This window comes from Ischnura elegans, chromosome 3 (genome assembly GCF_921293095.1).
Source record: "Ischnura elegans chromosome 3, ioIscEleg1.1, whole genome shotgun sequence".
NCBI classification, from domain to species: domain Eukaryota; kingdom Metazoa; phylum Arthropoda; class Insecta; order Odonata; family Coenagrionidae; genus Ischnura; species Ischnura elegans.
In genome coordinates this window covers 130193270-130213314 of record NC_060248.1, presented here as the reverse complement: position 1 = coordinate 130213314, position 20045 = coordinate 130193270, and the positions used below count along the sequence as shown (strand labels likewise).

Genomic DNA, 20045 nt, shown 5'->3' with positions numbered 1-20045 from the left:
ACAGCTACTTGGGAACTTTGATAACTGAAGGCTGGAAAAGTATAGCAGAAATAAAAAGAAGGATAGGAATGGCGAAAGAAGTTTTCAAGAAGAAGAAAAGAGCCTTGTGTAACAAGGCACTGGAATTAAAATTGAGGAAGAGATTGGTGAAATGCTATGTGTGGAGTGTGTTTATGTATGGATGTGGGACTTGGACGACGGGGAAGAGAGACAGGGACAGGATTGGGGCGTTTGAGATGTGGGTTTGGAGGAAGATGGAGGGAATACGGTGGACGGATCGAGTTAGGAATTGAGAGAGTGTTAAATAGGATAGATGAGAAAAGAACATTGATGGACAAAATAAATCATAGGAAGGGTAACTGGCTGGGACATTTGATGAGAGGGAATGGAATTTTGAAAGTAGCTTTGGAGGGAATGGTGGAAGGTATCAGAAGAAGGGGAAGGAGAAGGCTGAAGTTCATTGACAATATAAAAATTGGAAGATATGGAGACATAAAGGAGATGGCCGGAGACAGAAAGGAATGGAGACAGCATTGGCGCGGGGGACCTTCCGACGGGTAGAACACCACAAGATGATGATGATGATTAATAACGCACTTAAAAATTATTACAAGCTCATTCTAGGTTGGGACAAGATCTCAATTTCCTCCCATCCTGACTTTTCCTGACTTTTTCCTGACCAAAATCTTGATATATCCTGACTTTTTCTAGCGTTCGCCATAAGTTTTAACGCATGAAGAAAGATGTCATAAGAGGTCATATACAAGGAAATAGCTCAAAATATGCAACACTTCAGTATTTTTTAATTGTAATATCAGAAAAACTTACAAGAAATGTTACTACTGTACAGTACTACACGTTAGGTACTTTGGTACTTTCCAAACAAAATATGGCCACTGTGGACTAGCAATCATTGTGACTTAATCATTAGTCAAAACAGTAAAAAAAACAAGGTGAACAAAACAATCACAATTTACTTATTTTAAGTACACTTCACACATAATAATAGTTCTTTCATAGTGACTTTCCAAACAAAAAATGGCCACTGTGGACTAGCAATCACTGTGACTTAATCATTAGTCAAAACAGTAAAAAAAAAACAAGGTGAACAAAAAAATCACTATTTCCTTATTTTAAGTACACTTCACAAATTATCATAGTTCTTTCATAGTGACTTTCCAAACAAAATATGGCCACCGTGGACTAGCAATCATTGTGACTTAATCATTAGTCAAAACCGTAAAAAACAAGGTGAACAAAACAATCACAATTTACTTATTTTAAGTACACTTCACACATAATAATAGTTCTTTCATAGTGACTTTCCAAACAAAAAATGGCCACTGTGGACTAGCAATCACTGTGACTTAATCATTAGTCAAAACAGTAAAAAAAACAAGGTGAACAAAAAAATCACTATTTCCTCATTTTAAGTACACTTCACAAATTATCATAGTTCTTTCATATTGACTTTCCAAACAAAATATGGCCACTTTGGACTAGCAATCACTGTGACTTAATCATTAGTCAAAACAGTAAAAAAAACTTGGTGAACAAAAAAATCACTATTAATTTAAAGTGCACTTCACAAATTGTCTAAGTTAGAAACTCCATTGTTAAGTTAGAAAGTACCAGTCAACTTTTTTATTTCTTCATCAATGGCATCAGCCTCCTTCTGGCTTGATGCTAACACTTTCATCTTTTTGGCTTGAAGCTCCTTAACTTCAGTTCCAATCATCTTCTCATGGGTCCTTTTTTTTTCGACCTCAGCGTCCTCAGATCGGCGCTGCTTCTTTGCTTCTTCATACTCGGAGCGCGCGTGCCGAAATCTGTTGATCATTTCAGCAGATATTTTTATGTTTTCTACGCCACCAGCAGCGTTGACTGAGTCGTACACTTGGCGCTGAGCCACCAAAGACATATCTAATTGGTTCTCTACTATTATCTCCTTATTGATGGAGAAGCCACGCTCGATGAAAGCTTGGCCATGGCTTATGATCAGAGCCATTTTAATCACTTTCACTAAACCATCTGAGCACTTATAACGATCCCAGATACCTCTCCAGAAATGATCTAGTCTCTGCCTCTGACGATCATATTCTTGACAGGCGTTAGCAAATACTTGTTTGTCACAGAGCACCTTAAAGTCAGACAAAATAGTGTCGCACTCACTTGCAGGAAGCCAATTGCGGCTGTGCAGTTGTTCCAAGAAGCCGTTCAGTCGAGTAGAAACGGCAGTTTTGGAATGTGAAATCAGTTCTGGGTCACAAAAAGTTATGGCTCTGCAGAGTTTGTAATTCAAGGGAGCCTTTTCAAGAATTTTACTAACCATAGCCTTCAGCAGGAGCACACACTCCTCCTTGAACTTCAGCATTTCTGGAGTAGATACTTGTACTTTTTTGAGAGCGTCCTTTACAGAAAAACTAAAATTGAAGTTCTTCACAGGAATCAGATTGTCTTCATTGGTAATGTCAACTTTACATACATCTGACTTTCGATTTACATAATCATTCTTGACAAAATGTCTAAGCAGGTTCGACACTAAGTTCGACAGGTCCGTGTGCAAGAACGGCGCCATTGGGTCATTGGTTTGATAAGTAGTCAAGAATGGCTCAACAAGTCTTGCAACATATGAGAAGAAGGCTAACTTAGGCCCCAACATCTTATCTTCAACAGCTTTTGCAACATACAAGAAGCCGGCAGATTTTATTTTATCCTCTTCAGGTCCAGTTCTCACTTTTTCAATAAAAGTTTTTACGTTTGGCAATATTTTGATGCAATTATCGGCACCAGGTGCATTATTCAACCACCTCACTGCACAATACTTATTTGGGAAAGTAGTAGAGCCTGTCCACTCTGTATACTTACTGCGACGGGCAGGCACATTCTTAAATATATTGTATAAGGCCCTGAGAAACATGACAATATTCCAGCCACACTTACTAACCCCCTCTTTGAAGGAATTATGAACTACGTGCAAACCACAGGACCCCATGAGCAGCAGCAGTGGCTCATCCTCACCAAACTCTGTTTTCATATAAATCTGGAGATCTTTCAGGAACTTGACATTAACATTCGGGCCATCCATGCCAACCATAAGCACATGAGACTGCACACTTCTAGGAATTGCTGTGCAGTATGCCGATATGAGATCAGTCGCCCTTGAGCGACCCAGGAACACTGAATCATAATATTTCGTCACCGTTTCATTTTGATCATCACACCAAAATTTAATGGCAAGATCCATTTGAGTCTTCTGGCTACACTTATTGAGACTCTCGTCAAATAAAACTACCACAAAATCCAGTTTGGTTAACTTAGATGTGATAACATCATGGAAATGTGGGGCTAAACCATGTACAAGTGAATAGGCGATTTTGTTCCGACCCAATTCCATTTTTGCAGCAATCATACTATCTGGGAACATTGTGGGAAATAACTGCACTGCCTTGCCCCCAGAAGACAAAGAAGTATGGCTCGTTACACAATAGATACACCACAAAATCTCAGCTTTGGTAGTATCTTGCTTCATTAACCAGGTGTTAAGACCTTGCAAACCAGCAGTCTTCGGGACGGCGATAACTTCGTTGGTACATCGCGCACATGGGCATGAACATGTGCAGGCAGGTGAAGCTGGTGTGGGGTCATCGGGATCGTCCCGAGGGTCTTCTGCAGTCCCACCCGATGCTGAGGAACCAGGTGCCGCCGCCGTGGGGTTCACCGACGCGGATGTAGAGGTAGAGGGAGTTGCTGTAGTCACCTACAAAAATCAGGCTGGGGTAGAGAACCAGAAAACCCCGAAGATTTTACAAATAACTCACCATCACTTACCTTCTTAGCGGAAGGCAAACAAAATATCTTGATCCCGTAACAGCTCTTCTTGTTCTCGACGGCAGTATTGTGGTGGGTTGATGACAGGTGTTTAGTCAGGGCACCGCGACCCATGTTGCCGAGTTGATTCGTCTTGCAGCACACCGAGCAGTAGAAAGATGTTGGTTTTCCTTCTGGCAATCCATGCTTTAATGCAGTCGAAGTCTTTGGTGAGAAGCAGCTGAAATGAAGCTCCTTTGACCAATCCTCGTTCCAATACGTCTGCTTTCCCCCGACCATGACTAGAGACGAAATGGGCCTCAGCATTCGGGTCTGAAAATAATACAATCTCATTTTGAACTACAGCACCATTAAGTTTCAATGAATAGTCGAATGGAGTGGATAAAATAACACGACAGTGAGTTTGCTAATATTCGTGACAGCCTACCTTCAATGAAGAAAACGCAACCTCCGCTGCTCTCCAGGCACACCGACTCGTCCGGACTCGTCACCGTCGCACTGTTATTGTTGACCCGCCGCGGGCGTAGACCCGGGGAGCGCGTGGGATGGCGGGGGGTGTGGGGGGAAAGGCGCGGAAAAGGAGCGACCGTGGAGCCAAGGTTTAGAGCCTAAGGTTGCCTCACTCGCTTCTGCGCATGAGCCTACCAAGCCGCTACTATGTCACAGACGACCCAATGCAACTTTGCTATTGCATTGTCGTATGGTAGTACAGAATTCATTTAAGGTTCCTGAGACGCTGCGTCGCCATGCGTTCAACACAATGTAGTCAATATTTCCTGCGCTTTCTCCGTTAATGGTCTCAGTAGTCCACAAATGATAAAATGACTTTTTGTGGAAGAAGAGCGCGTTACACTGCCGTGTATGCCGGCCTCCCGCTATACAGTGGCGACGTGCTCAAACTGTCAGAAACGAAGAAAGCTGGACGAAACGTCTCATACTACACGTGGGCACTTGAATTTAGGAATCCTTTTATTTCATGGATATACAAATCGGCACCAACAACCTCTTAATACCCCTCACACGTTAAAAAAATATCGCTGAAAGTGAATCGGTCAAAATTAATATGTATATATACCAAAGAAGTGATGTACAAGATTTGCGATGCTCCTATCACATGTGATAAGCTAGATTTTTTTCCACTTTTGAGATAAATTACCTAACATACTTATTCGTGCAAAGACAATTATGTTTTTACATCATCAACCCGAAAGGCATGACCTCCACTGTATCCCCATTGTAAGAAATCATTCAACCTCATTTCTAGACGTGAGACTAAAAACTAGTTGTAATTTTATTATTTTGTACGCCATTAAATAATACAGAGCAATTTTCCAGGCAATGGCTGAGCAGAATAACCCATAACATGTGATAATTGAAGTTCAAAAATATTTTAGCGCATTAAAAATATTTCTCAGGCATCACGGGAAAGATCGTAAATCGCATGATAGAAACCTATATTTTTTATGGTAATTATTCCTTCACTCGAACAAGCTATAAATTGGTAGTCTTGCTAAACTTCTAAGGTAAATTAGGATAAACCGTTTCAATTTTTTTTCTTTTCACGTCATATGTACTTGCAACTGTATTGAATCAGAACCTCTTCCAAGTGAAGGATTCTTTTTACTTTTGAGATTTTAGCCTGGTTATCCGATCAAAAGTCATTAATTCAGGTATTGATACTTTGCTCCAGATTTATTGGTAATCTTCATTGCGTTCAGACTTTATACTTTTCTCTATTCTCAATTATCAACTAATTTTTCCAGAGCATGATAATGAACGACAAGACGCATGGTGAGAAAATAGCGTTTTGCAATGACATGGTCATCCTTAGTGAAAAGCATATGCATATATGTGTTTTAGTTTTATTTAGCTGATAGCATACCTGACGGGTGATCGAGAGGAGCTTTAAAAGTAGGCATATGAATTCAATTATAGTGCATCTGAATTAGCAATCGGTAATTTCAAAATTTATTTTATAATCAATGATCGTTATTTTTAAGTGACTCACATTGCTGAATGTTTTCTAGAAATTTTCTAAAAATGCTTTGACTCTTCTGAATTCTCTCTGAGCTCAATATTGAAGTTGGTTCCTTTTCAATAGTCTAAATTATTTGCTAAACGTTTGCCTAATTGGAACCGCTGCAGCAAGCGATGTAAAATTTCAACCCTTTTCACTTTTTGCACTCGTCACATGTTTATTTTATTTTTTGATTACTCCAAAGGATTTCATGCATGCATGCATGCATGAGAGGGTTAAGAGTGTCTAAAGGCCGTTTTACACGGTACACGGAATTGCGCAGTCTGACGTACGTGCGAAGGCGCAATCAAAATTGCGTCGTGTAAAGCGGTGAATTGCTAGAACACATGCGAGAACCTTGCCATGCAGCGGCAGGCAGAGCGACGCCAGCACTCCTTGCTTCGGCGGTGAAGGCGGCAGCCCAGTTCGGCACGGGTTAGCACGAGGGGAAGGGAGGCGGTGAGACAGCGCGGCGCGGGCGTTCTCGGCTCATCTTGCGGCTGTCGCTTGCCGCCAGTGCGGCGTGCGGTGGCCGGCGGCACAGCAAAAGGCACACAATCCGATCCATCCTGACTCTTCGGGCGCTCATCCTGACGATTTCCTGATTTTCCTGACCAAAACTTTTTTTCCTGACTATTTCCTGACTTTCCTGACTTTCCTGACTTGTCCCAACCTAGTCATTTTTAACACTTAAAAAATTTGTCCAGCGTAGTCCACTTTCTATTTCTTGTGCCGAGATCAAGTATTTTTGCTGTAAGGTTCGCCTGGAGATTCAAATCATCATATGCTCTGGCAACACAATTGTCAAGAATAGTCACACGTCCCCCTCGAATTGAGAAATGCATTTTGATGCATCACGGTTGCGGAGAGAGAGGTGTGGGATGAAAGTAACGAGGTCAATGGCTGATAATAATAAAATAACTTATGATTTCGAAAGTTTAAACATCTTCAGTAGATATGAGGAAACAACTTTCGGGTTGCATCATGGCAAGTAATTGAGCATAATACCCAGGAAAAAGCCACAATTCAAAACGTACTAATCAAATAGTTACACCTGTATTTTCTTTGGATGGTACTGGTACGGAGAGAAATCGTGTATTAAGGAAGAAAACGTGCTAACCAAGTTCCAGTGTATTACAAGTATGTCCCGGTTACATTTTTTGGTACTTCAACCATCGGTCCACAATGGTTACAAAGTTACACTCAAACTTTACACTCAACGGCTATAAAAAAAAGGGGTGTGCTAGGATCTCAAAATTCAAGTCAAGAACAAGAAGAAAAAACTTACATTTTGCCTTTCTAGGTTGTTTCTTCAACAAAACTATAAACTAAAAGCATTGAAAATGCTTATGTACTATCTCCTTACATTAATCCTTCATTTTTACCACTTAATTCAGTCATTACTGATCCATGTATGACCAACTTCCTCACGACTAATTGGAATTTTTTCATATCACCTATCAGAAGGTAAATGAACTAATACTGGTACTACATATATACCTGGTATGTCCATGGTTTCCCATTTTGCATCTCAATGCACTGATGCTGGTCCTCCTGGGAAGTAGACTTGAAACAAACATTCCTTGGAAATAAAGTCATGTCAATGCACTTGCCCATGTTTATCAGCTGTAAAACAGGTAGAAGTCTCCTAAATTGCTCGTCATTCCAAGATAATTTGGAGACATCAGGCCTGAAAGTAAAAGAAAAAATCACCACATTAACGCCCTTGATTCATCAAGTGATGCACTCAAAGATTACAGAATTTCAACTAACAGAGATAACTTACACATCTCCAATGAGAAGATTTTCAGGTCTGATCGACCCATGAATAACGTTGCACCCGTGGAGGACCCTCACTGAATTAACAATGTCAATGGTGAAAAACAAGGCAAGAACTTCTGGGAAGACAACATGTTTTTTCTGAAAGGAAGACCAATCATTAGTTGAGAGAAATTCAGTAATTGTTGATCTATAGTTAGAATTTTAATCTAGTCTTTTATAACTGACCTTGTACGCATTCAAAAGATCAATGAATGATCCATTTGGGAGGTACTTCGTCATCATCATGCTACTATCAGCATTGAAAAGGTATCCCTCCAGAATATTAGAAAATGCTGAAAACTAAGCACACACAAAAAAAAAGAAAATTAAAAATTGTGATTTGTACTAATATATGTTTAGTATAAATAAAAATGAGTTTTCAAAACCCTGACTGCATACCAGCCAGAATGGCCAACTCTTTTCTCCAGAATTTTCAAGGAAAAAATTAGTTGAGGAAAAGCATTTACAAAACCGTGCATTTCATTTTAAATTTTAACTTCGATAATACACGAAAATATATCATTTAATACTCCTAAAACTGTAATCTATAAGTATTTTTACAACTTTTTGCCATGATTAAATCCAGATTATTAACAACACAAAAGTCAACATCTAAATTTTGAAACTTAGTCCTCAAAGGCAGTAGAGGCAATTAGGTCACAAATTAGTTTACAAAATATGTATCTGTTTTATAATTTAAAAAAGCCATCACTTACCATGCGAGGATCTTCAAGCCGACTCCTAATTTCCCTAACAATGTAGAATTCCCACTCGCAAGACACATGCTGATACTTGATCACAATGGGTTCCCCTTCAGAATTCAGGGCAAGATACAATTTCGCATCAGGAGTGCTACCAATGACCCTCTGAATGGTGAGTTTTAATCCCCGACGAAGGTTTACGGCATCGTTAGTCTTCAAGTACGGGATGGACTGAGTGATGCGATAAAAATTGCTGGATCTGCTGACAGGAAGTGCCACCTTCCCAAGAAGTGACTCCAACATGCTCTGGTCTGTTGGATTCTCCACAGTTTCAGGACCGTCGGAGTTGGGGGTCTCGCAAGGTCCTGCGAGGGGTTGGGCCGATAGCCCACCACCCCAAAGACCCCTCTCGTTAAACATCGGTTTGTTCTCATCTCTTCCTTGGCTACAGAGGGGTGCTCTAGAAAGTGGATTCGAATTGCTCTCGTGTCCATGCCTCGAATCCGAGGCTATTTCAGTCTCCACCATTCTCATAGTGCTTGTTTGCTTGAAAATGATGCCTCCACTTGATTTCTTTGTAATCGACGAGGACATAGTCTTAAAACTTTTTGAGCAAGAGAAGCCGACTTCATTTTCATCGTCCATTTCCTTATTCAGTGTAGGCACTTCACTCTTGGCAACATCATTTAAACACTTATACATTTCACTGAAAAAAAAGGATAAAAAATTAAATCAAGACTGGAGAAAAAAAAACTACATATAGTGGATAAGAACTCACGACATTGTCACATTTTCATGACCATACAAGCCACCTGAAAATGGAGGCTCTTACAAAGAAAATTAATCATTATAGGTATTCTTCATAATCGAGGTTTACAGTCAATACCATAATTTTTGGATAGGTAAAGAATTTTGGCATTAAATAGTAACTTAAGGACAATGACAGTGATTTTTAGAATTGGTTGGAGCACGACATTTGAGGATACTTCAACAAAAATGAAGCCCGATGTTTCTTTTCAAAATCCCAAATAAAAAAATTTCATAAGCAAGGGACATTCTTGATCGTGAAAAGGCTGCAATAACAGACATAACCTAAGGGTTACCTAAACCATTGCACAAGGGCAGAATTTTACGCAGATTGCCCCTTGAAATTTATATGTAATCACATTGCAAACACTTCCTCCTCCATTAAAAAAAATTACATGATAAATGAAGAGTGAATTTCTCAATAGGGTGGAAGTAAGCCAAGATTAATGATATCAGGCTCAATGATATATTAATATCCTCAACATAGACAACAGAGAAGTGAAGAAACTTACCACATCACAACTGAAATCAGTCGGTGTGAAATAAATACAATACATATTCCCTTGAGTTTGGATAGAGTTCTTCCAACCAGACCTTGTGGTAAATGTGATCAGAAACAATTGACACGAGACTTGAAATCATTTTTGGATGAACAAAAGGACATCATTGATCAGCAAAGAAAATTCATTTGAAAACAATGCTAGGTTAAGCAAATGCAGTAGACCAAAAAACCAGAGGTTAGTAATAACGAAGTTCATAAGAATGTTTCTTTTAGCAATCATCGCAAAAAAAACATACCTAGCCAAAATTTCTTGTTTCTTCAATCTCCCCTACGTAGGTATAGTTGCGCTACTGAATAACTTAAGAGTCATGTGTATGGTATATGCGATTAAATTACTCACAAATATGTTAAATAAACAAGCACATTCGTTTGATGTTATCAATAGGAGAATGCAGCAGAATGCGTGCGATTGTCATTAATTCATTTCCTCAAACATAACATATCATTTATAAAAAACTAAATAATATGTAACTATAATTAAACTGCAGAATAATCACATCTACCAGGCATAGCTCTATGGAAATCAAATTGACAATACATGGATCTGAAACGACAATAGCTTCTTTTCAATAAAATGAAATTAAGCATGCCGCTCTGAATGGTGCTCTCTAGATTTTTTTGCGACTAAAGAGGTGAATTTCTCACAAAACAATATCATAAAATATTCTCATCTGGCTTTTAAGTCATCTGCTTGAAAGGTAATCCAAGGAAAAACTATATTGTGCCCTAGCTCTTGCCCTTCATATGCAGTTTCTTGTTGTATTCCCTTAGTCATGACCATTCAGCATCAACAACATCCACGAGTTAAGGCTGCCGGGTACATCGGGCACTTTCGAGATTTGGATCCTTCCCCCCTCCCCTCAAAAACTCGGCCTAGTGGCTAGCGAGCCTAGCCGACTAGTAAGTGGCCTTGGACTCGAGGGAGGGCACATAGGGGGCAGTGTTTAGGGAAGGGAGGGGAGGCAATGTGGAGGGGATGGGGTTTAGATGACTGAAATTTTGGGAACCCTCTCGCCAACTTGGGACTTGGGTTTGTGACTGTTGAACACCTAGGTAGCCGAGTGTCACCGCGCTTACAATTAGTCTCTCCGCCGCATGGAAGTAGATGTATCTCAAGGAAACACGGCGGTATTCGAGATTGGGAAATGGATATTATTTACGGAGGTGTAGAGCACAGAGATTAGTGAGATTTCGTCTCCATAAACCCGGAGGTATTCAAATATTTTTTCTTTTAATTGATTTGGTTACTAATTAAAGCAATCTCCTGTAGTAGCGATATAATCCGGCAACTAAGAATTGAAAGGTACAATTTCATTATCTTTATCTATAAATATAATTATCTTTAATATTTTTATGGGGCAGTTCCTGCCACAGTGCAAAAATTTTTAAATTGCAAAAGCAGGCCATAAGGACTCTCTTCAACCTATCTTATAGAGAGTCCTGTAGACCTTATTTTAGTAAGGCCAGTATAATGCCCCTACCCTCCTTGTATATTTTTGAACTCATTCTGTTTGTTAAAAATAACATGAATTTATATGAGTTAAACGGCAACATTCACCAGCATCATACCAGGTCAAACCTAGATATCCACATCAAAACTAGATCTACCACACTAAATACTGAGGGTCCATACCACAAAGGAGCAAAACTCCACAATTCACTTCCACAATATATTAAAAAAATCAACAATTTTTTAAAATTCAAAACTGAGCTAAAAAATTTTTTAATACAAAAACCTTTATATTCTACTGATGAATTTTATGCTGTATGTAAAGAAAAACTTAAATGAGTTATGTTGTATGTAAGGAAAAACTTAAATGTAAATTAATGTATTAAATATTGTCCTGATGTATCTTTAATTGTCATTTGCATACACAGTGTTCTATTGCCATTGTTTGTTTGTGTTTTATCCTTTATGTAATGTAACTTGACGAAGCTATGCAATTGTATTGCCTTCAGCGAATAAATTATTATTATTATTATTATTCCTTGACATTTTTGAGAATATCGTTTGTTCTTCATGGTGTTTCAACCCGTCAAAATATTTTAGAGATTTCGTTTTCAATGAAAAACGTTACTCTCGATGCATAAAAAAATTAATTTCCCACTTTTTCCAATTTAAATATTTCTGGAAGAAGGTAAAATGTTTTTAACTTCTCCGCCATGAGGTTTTCCCATAAAGCCTTGTCCCTCTAATTTTTTTCTTAAATAAATCCACGTGGAGTACAAAAGAAAAATACACAATGCCCCTTTCGTGAAATATTCTGTTTCCCCTGGATTTCATAAAAAACTTGTGATCTTCGCTTCAGATAAATATTTCCTTCCCGTATTTCACAGTAATCATCAAGTGGAGAATCTCGGGAGGAAATTTCTTCTACGTGGAGGCTGCAACTGGACGATAGGGATGACGAAAACGCGTGTTATGGTATTTTAGACACTTTTACAATTTTCATAAAAATAATTCGTACAAAAATATGTGTCAAAATTGATGTATTATTACTAGTAACCTACCGATTAAGGTAGGTTTGTAATGAGTATTTACGAAACATTCTGGCTGTATTTCCTCCTTTCATGGATTTCCTCTTCAATTCACTATGAAATTCCTTTCCATCAAATCTCTTATTTCCTACCTATCTCTCGTTTACCGAACATTCCCTCCTGTAACACAAATTTCTCTCCTCTCGTACTATGTCCTACACTTCGTCGTTCCTCCTCGTCTCCGTCCGCTTCACTTTCTCCGTTCTTGTCCACCTACTTTTATCTTGTGTCACAACCGTAGCACGTGAATCTTTACGAACCGCATAAATAATTAACCAATTTATTTTTATTTATCCGTGGAATCATCATTAAAAACACATTTTACATTTCAAATAAATAAGGGTAAAGTAGGAATCCCATTTAGGCCTTGCCTGTAGGATACCTCAAGACAAATGACAATACGAATTGAAAAAATTAATAAGAGACCAGTTACGAAACATAATAAATGCTTGAAAAAATAATAATTTTTATTAAATGCACTGAAAAAAACCTGTCGTGCAAAAAAATATATTGAGCATTAAACGCACTATTAACAAATGATTTTATTTGGATTTTCTTCATTAAGTTACCATTTATTTAATCTTTAAAAAAAAGAATGTTAAACTATTTGATTCTCATATACTTTCTGACCATCAAGAAAATAATTTTGTCCTACATAGACAAATGAGTGTTTGAACGGTAAAATTTGACGTCGGCAAAACATAAATTTTTGTAAATCTTAAGTTTAATACATTGGTTTCAGGTTCTTCTTAAGGTTTATATCCACTTATGGGGTAGCAAATTTTGGATACTTTGAAAAGGTAATGGTGACGTAAAGGGAGAACTGTAAATCTACAAATTTATAGGGAAGAACGGTTCAAATTATATTTTGTAACAATCGGTCTATCGCTTTTTGGAGAATCAGCATCCAACTGCTCGAATTTTAATACCCCTCACCAGCAGGTTATCAAGTAGTTTAATTATGATTGCACTAACACATTATCAATAGTTTTAATAAATTGTGGGTAACATTTATTGCGAAGGGAGTAAAACGTCGCGTGGATACATTTAAATTTCCTAGAAATTTGATTAACGTAATTATGACTTAAGTCTTCTTGTGAGTAATTCTCATGCCATAATCATCGCATCTCTTGTCTAATGCATCCACTATACCCTTCAGCCCTCACGCTGACTGGCTAATCAACGCCTGATCGTCCGTGAACCTTACTGATTTTACATCATTCCTCTCACTTTTACTCCACGCTTCTCTTGCCATCACCTCAGCATCTACTCTAGAAAGCAATGGAGATAGTGAACAGTCTTGCCTTACTACTCAGCCAAAGCTTCCCTTCCAGTTTCTCCGTCCGCCACCTTCACTTGCGCAGTCTGGGCCATATGAAGATTACAAATGAGTCGCCTGTCCCTCCAATTGACGCCTATTTTCTTGAGAATATCCATAATTTTGTCCAGTCCACTCTATGAAATACTTTTTCAAAATCCACGAAGAAGACAAACACAACATGATTATAGTCTAGGTTCCTCTTCACCAGCGACCTCATTACCGCAAATGCATCTTCACTTACCTTTTCTGAATCCAATCTGATCTTCGCCCAAGTAATTGATAGTCCCTTTCTCTATTCTTCTCTCTAATATCCTCAGTACCACTTTATCCTTATTGTCCACTGTCGCGAAATCCTCCCGCCAAGACCCTTCCTCATAAGTATATCTTGCGTATTAGTTCGAATAACCTTCTCTTACCATTCTAACCTAGATTATTCTGCAGCTTACATGGGATATTATCCATCCACACCTTTCCTAGGTTTCATATCAGGGAGAGCTCCCTCGATTCCCATGTCTTAGAAGCGGCCTCTTCCTTGGCTCAAGATTATGCTACACCACTGACCCTTCTAAATGTTAAATATTTCCTGCCTGTTTACGCTGTCATGCAGATCCTCCTCTTTCCCCATCCATCTACTCTGAACCTCGATTTGCTCGGTTAGCATCCTTCCATTTTTATCATTAATTTTTGACATGGCTTGTCCTCTTTTGCCGCCAGATAGCAACTTCACCTTGACGTACAACTCGTCTACCTCTCGTTACTTCTGAATCTTTTCCATTTCCTCGCAGTGTCTCTCCTTGTTTTCCACCAATTCTTTCTCTCTTCTTGGTTTCTCACCGTAATACATGATTAATTTTACTTAGAATTTTCCCTGTACTGTGTCTACATTCTTCCACTTCCTTGTCACCGCAATTTCTTTTTTAGTTTCCTTCGTTATCAAAGTTTTCTTTGCCATACGAATCTCCAGAAGTTTCTAGTAATCTCTCCTGATATTCCCATTAAAGTTTCAACGTTCTATTTCCTCACCTCCATTTTTTCTCAAGTCTTTTGAATATAACGTTTCGTTTACTTTATGGAGAATGCGCTGTATTTTTCGCCATTCCTAAACGTCTGTTTTACTATTATGTGGTCTTTCTGGTGTATCTCCGTATCCCTTGAACTCTTCCTGGTAGACTTTCGCACTTTAGGACAATTGGACCAGGCCTTTGTGATGAATAACTTGTTTTTCCTGCAATATTTTATTGATTTCTCTCCCCGATCGTTTCGCGTTCCCTAATCCAAAATCTCCTATTTCGTAGCCCTTCATCCCTCCCCGACTGAGGCGTTATAGTTCCCCATCATTACTTGAATTTTTTAAACCAGGGATTTCAATTATTATTACCTCGTCTACTTTTTTCTCCATATGAATGTTAGCGGACTTGTAGACTTGAGCTACTACTAGGTTGGTAGGTCGTGCCTCAAGCTCTACAACCAGAATCCACATCCCTTACCGGATTTATTAATACCATTGTCTTACTCAGCTTCCCTTTTAATACTGAAGCTACTTCTGAAGTTAACTTTCCTCTCTACCATAACATATAGCCACCACAATATATATGTGGGATGGGAGGTGGCATAAATTCTACCAGCATTATATGGGCAATTTCTATGTCAGATTTTGTTTTGTTGGTCTGCGGAGTATCTCCTAGATCTGTATTTGTAGCATCTCCGGAATCCTCATAAATATTATTAATTTGTTCATTACCATGTATTACAATGATGCCCGCTATAAGATGGATAAAAATATTGAGTCATCAGTGCCAGCAATAAAATAATTTTCGAACAAGGGTGCAATACCACTTCACCAATGCTTTCTTCATGAAAAAAATATGCTTTCTCTTCTTTGCTTTTTACTTGCATATCTTATTTTTTCATCTGTTAATGCAATAGGCATGGCGGTACTCTGTAAAGAAAATTTTTAAATCCCTTTTCAAATACAATTCCCGACAGAAGTCTTTCATGTGAAAACTAACGAAGCATATCTATCGCAAAAATTAATTTTATAATTCTTTTTACTATTTTAATTTTATAAATGCTACAGAAAAATTAATTAATAAGTATCGATGCACGACGGACTCAATCATTTTGGCTATTTTCAGGCCGTATATCGTTGGTGGACGTTGTTGCCAATGTTAGAATGGGCGTGAATGTTCACATAATCTATGTGCGCATAAAAGGTTAGTTGTTAAAATTGTTAAAAAGTTATTTTTATAGGTGCGTATGTTCCTTTGCTCTTCTGGAGACGATTACTTATTCTACCAAAGCTTTCAGTTCGAGACGTGAGTAAAAAAAATATAGCGTTAAAAAAGATGCTTTTTGCGGCGTATTTACTGCAAATATTGGCTTCGCAGGTAAATCGACGAAATTGTGTACGAGAAGGTGCACATGTTTTATTAATAATAAGAGCGTATTCTTCCACTCTCCCTCCCCCGCACACAATTTCCTGTCACGCAGAGTAGCGTAACCGGATAATTTTTGCTGAAATTATGTGGTACGCTCAATTAACTAATTTACACAATAATACTGCGTTAAAAGTAATGTAGAAAGCATCCAAATCATGTCGATTAATTACCATGAATATTTGATCAGCAATATGAGGCATTATATACTCCGGTCCGGGTAGCCTTTTTTAGTCGAAATTAAAATGACGTTGATGCACTTGGCGGCATGAAACTATCACATTTGTATGGAGCGAAATATTTAAGTATGAGATGTTGCGGATATTGCGTGAACGCGAGCATCCTGTTGGCTTAATCAAAAGTATGCAGCCGTGAATCCTTGACAAATGTATGTGTAAATGATGTGATGTTATAATAAAAAAATAAATTAGAGACACAAGCTGAGTCCTGAAATCAATCAGTAATTTTGAAGTCTCCTAAGAAACAACACTGGTTCCATTTAAAATAAGGCATCCACATAACCATGATTTTGAGTAAATTTGGTGCAAAGAAACTTCCCTCTAAATTATGTAACAGCGAATTTCGTCTTGTATTTACAAAGGGAAAAGGAAAAAAAGTCCGTGGAACGATGCACATCAGTGTTCGGATTTATGGTTTTCCGTATGCTCCATTCCAATACATGCAGGAGTTACGAATAATGCTGTCATATCTTTTGAACTATAACTTTGTTATTGTTTTCGTCGTCAATATTTTGCATAGACAAAAAAGGACGTAAGTTTAATGAAAATGCTATTGTCGGGCACGAAGTGTAGAAGTGAGTTTTTAAAAAAGCCGGATTCCTAGATATTTTTCTTAGGATTAGAACACGCAAGTTTATTAGAATTCGCATTAAATTTTTAATAAACATATTGCAAAACATCATTCGTAGTACACGTTGTCCATGGGTTCTTGATATACCTCACAACAAAATTGAAATCACTTAGAGAAACTATATACGGTTCTATAACAAAGATGTAAATCCGCACGCAGGTCCACGAAGCGTAATCGATGACGCGCAATGAACTTTCAAGAATTACTATGATTTTCGCAGAACTGTAGGCACGGTAAATTCCCGAGCTAACCTTCTCCATAAAACATGGTCGGAGTTTGATATTGATCTGTATATCACTGATAACTTTTTAGCAAGAGAGAATACACCGATATAAGGAAAATATTATCTTACCACGTTGACAGTAATAACGCGATACAATTTAATACTGAAGTTCATATAAACCAAACAGGATAATACGTAGGATTTTTCCCCGTTACCGGCGTTTCCGATACTATATATACAAAATTCATTACCTCGCATATACTGTGCATGCGCAAATGCTTCTTGCTTGCATTGAAAAACATCACTTTTTTATAACACGGGAACGAAATATTCATGGAAAAAGATCATCATGATGAAGAAAGTAATCTAGCCATGAAGTCATGTAATGTTAAAAAAGTACGCCACGTTCTGCTCGTCTACCATGAATCAGTTCCTATTTCTGAGCGTGTTATTGACCCAGAATCAAATTCGGCTCAGAAGAAAGGAGTACACATCACACGCTAAACGCCCCTCACAAAGCGCACATTCTACATTGGATGAGGACTACTCGGCGGCTGCCGGCATACTGACGGCAACAGACCCTATGCTAGCGCTCCCTCCTTCCTCTGCCCCTCCTCCAGCGCGCTGAGACTCGCTCAGAGGCTGAGGCGATGTGAACGGGAGAATGACGCAGCCGTGGAGAACGAAAAATAGCGTGCAAAGGTTCGCATGGATTGACTTAGTGCCGCTACTATGAGGACTACATTAAATTGGTATGGATTAATATGAAGATAAAGGATTATCGTTTAAAAAAGACCGTAAAACATTTTGGGTTCCGTCATCTTACACGCCGTAGCAGGCAGCCAATTTGGCCGAATTTAGTGTTTTTCCGTGGTCAATATTGCAGTATGAAAAACGAAAAATGAAAAATTACGACGATCTTTTTAAATATCCATGTTTCTTCTTCGTAAATAAGCATTCAAATGTTATGTGCATACAGTAACAGAGGCCACAGACGAATCTGCCCAAACGTCTGCAGCGCAGTTTTTGGACTAGGTATCCGGGAGCCTTAAACACAAAATCCTTGACTGCTGCATGACACAATATAGGGTCGATATCTTCCCTAACACAATAAATCCTCAGCATATGAACTAGACGTGTTCTTAGACCTCGTTCGTAAGCTGATAAACCTATGAATGGCATCATTGAGTGTGGTTATCCTGCCAAATACAACACTGCATAACAATGTTGTGTTAACTCACAATTTTCACATAATGACATAGCTAAGCGTGCGACGTGGCAGTAGCCGAAATCACTTTGCTTTACCCGCAAACAAAGGACAGGCAAAATGCTGAACAGATCCTGATTTCACAACCCATTAACTGATACATACTTTCTTCAGACTGTGTCCCAAGTAAGAGTTCCTCTACCCCACATTGTGTTGCACAACCAACTCCAAAAGTGCCAAATTTGAAATTTTGGTCATGCTTGAATTTTTTTAATGTTCGTATTTTTAAAGGTCATAATTCAAATGTTCGCAAGTAGAGGACTTACTGCGCTAACGGTAGGAATAGTTTTCAAGTCATGGTATTGATATGTGTAACATTTTCAGATGATAAAAACTTATCCACACATGACAGTGAATTGGACTAGATGGTGTAAATTAATCCACCTACACATTCTATATAACTTTAGCTTGCATGTAAGCACAAGAGAAAAGAGAGCACAAGCATTATCAAATTATCCTGGTATTTACTAATATTATAATTGCGGACACATTTTCTAAAAAAAAAAAGTATACCTAAAATTTTCTCAACATGACAGTGAAATTCCCCAGCAAGAAACTGCTAGAATTGAAGTCCACAAACAGTTCTGCCGACTAGTTTCAAAACATGAGCTGTGAGTTAGTAAATAATAGAAGGATATAATGTATTTAATTATTCATCATACCTCCTCACAAAAATTTCTTTTAATGGAGGCACATTAGATAAGGAGCTTCTATTCAAGGGATTTAGATTTGTTGGAAAATTAGAAAAACAATTATTATTTTGCTCTGTGCGCTTCATGAGAATTGAACCCATTGGATACAGTATGGGTTAGTGATGAAGGATCCAAATAATTATATTTCCAATTACTCCTTAAAAAGAGAAACTCACTTCTCAAAGGATGTCTCCCACGCTAATCGATGAGAAGGTGGCTGTCTCTTGACACTTGTAGCTTTATGGTGGTCACCATTATTTTCCGTTGCATTATCAGGGGCATTTACATCCTATGAGCATAATACAGATGGAAAAAAATGCGGAATATTAGATCTATTTCAAAGAGAAAAAAAGAACTTGTACAACTTATGAACATTACATTAAATTTAAAATGAAAGATTTTTTTCCCAAATGCATATAATTTGAGGAACAGATCAAAAATCATGTTTCAAACTTGAGAATATATTGAGCAGAAAATATTCTAAGCTATTTAATTAGTTAATTTATTTGCTATCAATATAATGTAAACATATTGATAGTAATTACAATTACCACATTTATCTGAATATAGTACCCCCTTTCTAACAAAGTTACGTTGGACTATATTCCAACACTTTTTTATTTTTCCCGAAACTGAAACCTCAACACTACGGGAAGGGGACTATTTTCTAAGGGGGACTATATTCTGAGAAATATGGTACTTTTTGGGCAGAGTGAGTACACAAAAACACAATGTGATAGTAAAATTAAATGAGAAAGCACTTAAATGTCTTTAACCATGAATTGATTTAACGATGGGTCAACATCACATCTTACTTGAGATAGGAGAGGAACTAGAATGGAAGACTGGTGTAAATACATATATGGTTTTCTTAGTGAGTTGGTGGAAGTTTGGGATGAAAGAAGGGTGGCGGAAAGGTAGGGAGAGATGGCGAGGGGATATCATCGTTGGTTGGTGCTC

The 20045-nt window shown here is 38.1% G+C and overlaps 2 protein-coding genes across 3 annotated transcripts in view; both read right to left on the bottom strand.

Annotated features, from left to right (window-relative positions):
* Positions 1 to 20045, bottom strand: part of LOC124156578 (mitotic checkpoint serine/threonine-protein kinase BUB1-like) — a 35314-nt gene that overhangs the window by 3741 nt on the left and 11528 nt on the right. The window contains exons 10-14 of the mRNA XM_046531206.1: positions 19262 to 19374; positions 8386 to 9076; positions 7856 to 7969; positions 7635 to 7768; positions 7349 to 7538 (exon numbers count right to left, since the gene is read on the bottom strand). Of these exons, the coding sequence (XP_046387162.1) occupies positions 7349 to 7538; positions 7635 to 7768; positions 7856 to 7969; positions 8386 to 9076; positions 19262 to 19374 (1242 nt within the window). The remainder of the gene's footprint in view (positions 1 to 7348; positions 7539 to 7634; positions 7769 to 7855; positions 7970 to 8385; positions 9077 to 19261; positions 19375 to 20045) is intronic.
* On the bottom strand, positions 1576 to 6526 carry LOC124156579. 2 transcript variants are annotated; one of them, XM_046531209.1, is made up of 3 exons: positions 4259 to 6526; positions 3832 to 4143; positions 1576 to 3760 (listed from the first exon to the last, which is right to left on the bottom strand). In XM_046531209.1, the coding sequence occupies exons 2-3, from the start codon at positions 4135 to 4137 to the stop codon at positions 1622 to 1624; spliced, it is 2445 nt and encodes an 814-aa protein (XP_046387165.1). In that variant the 5' UTR covers positions 4138 to 4143; positions 4259 to 6526; the 3' UTR covers positions 1576 to 1621. The 2 variants fall into 2 exon arrangements, with proteins under 2 accessions (XP_046387165.1, XP_046387164.1); XM_046531208.1 differs by having other exon boundaries at positions 3832 to 6526.

Coding starts and splice junctions, on each gene's coding strand:
- LOC124156579 (XM_046531208.1), bottom strand. CDS start 4,164: ATGAGATTGTATTATTTTCAGACCCGAATGCTGAGGCCCATTTCGTCT. Junction 3,761..3,831: donor GTTTGCCTTCCGCTAAGAAG/GTAAGTGATGGT, acceptor TGATTTTTGTAG/GTGACTACAGCAACTCCCTC.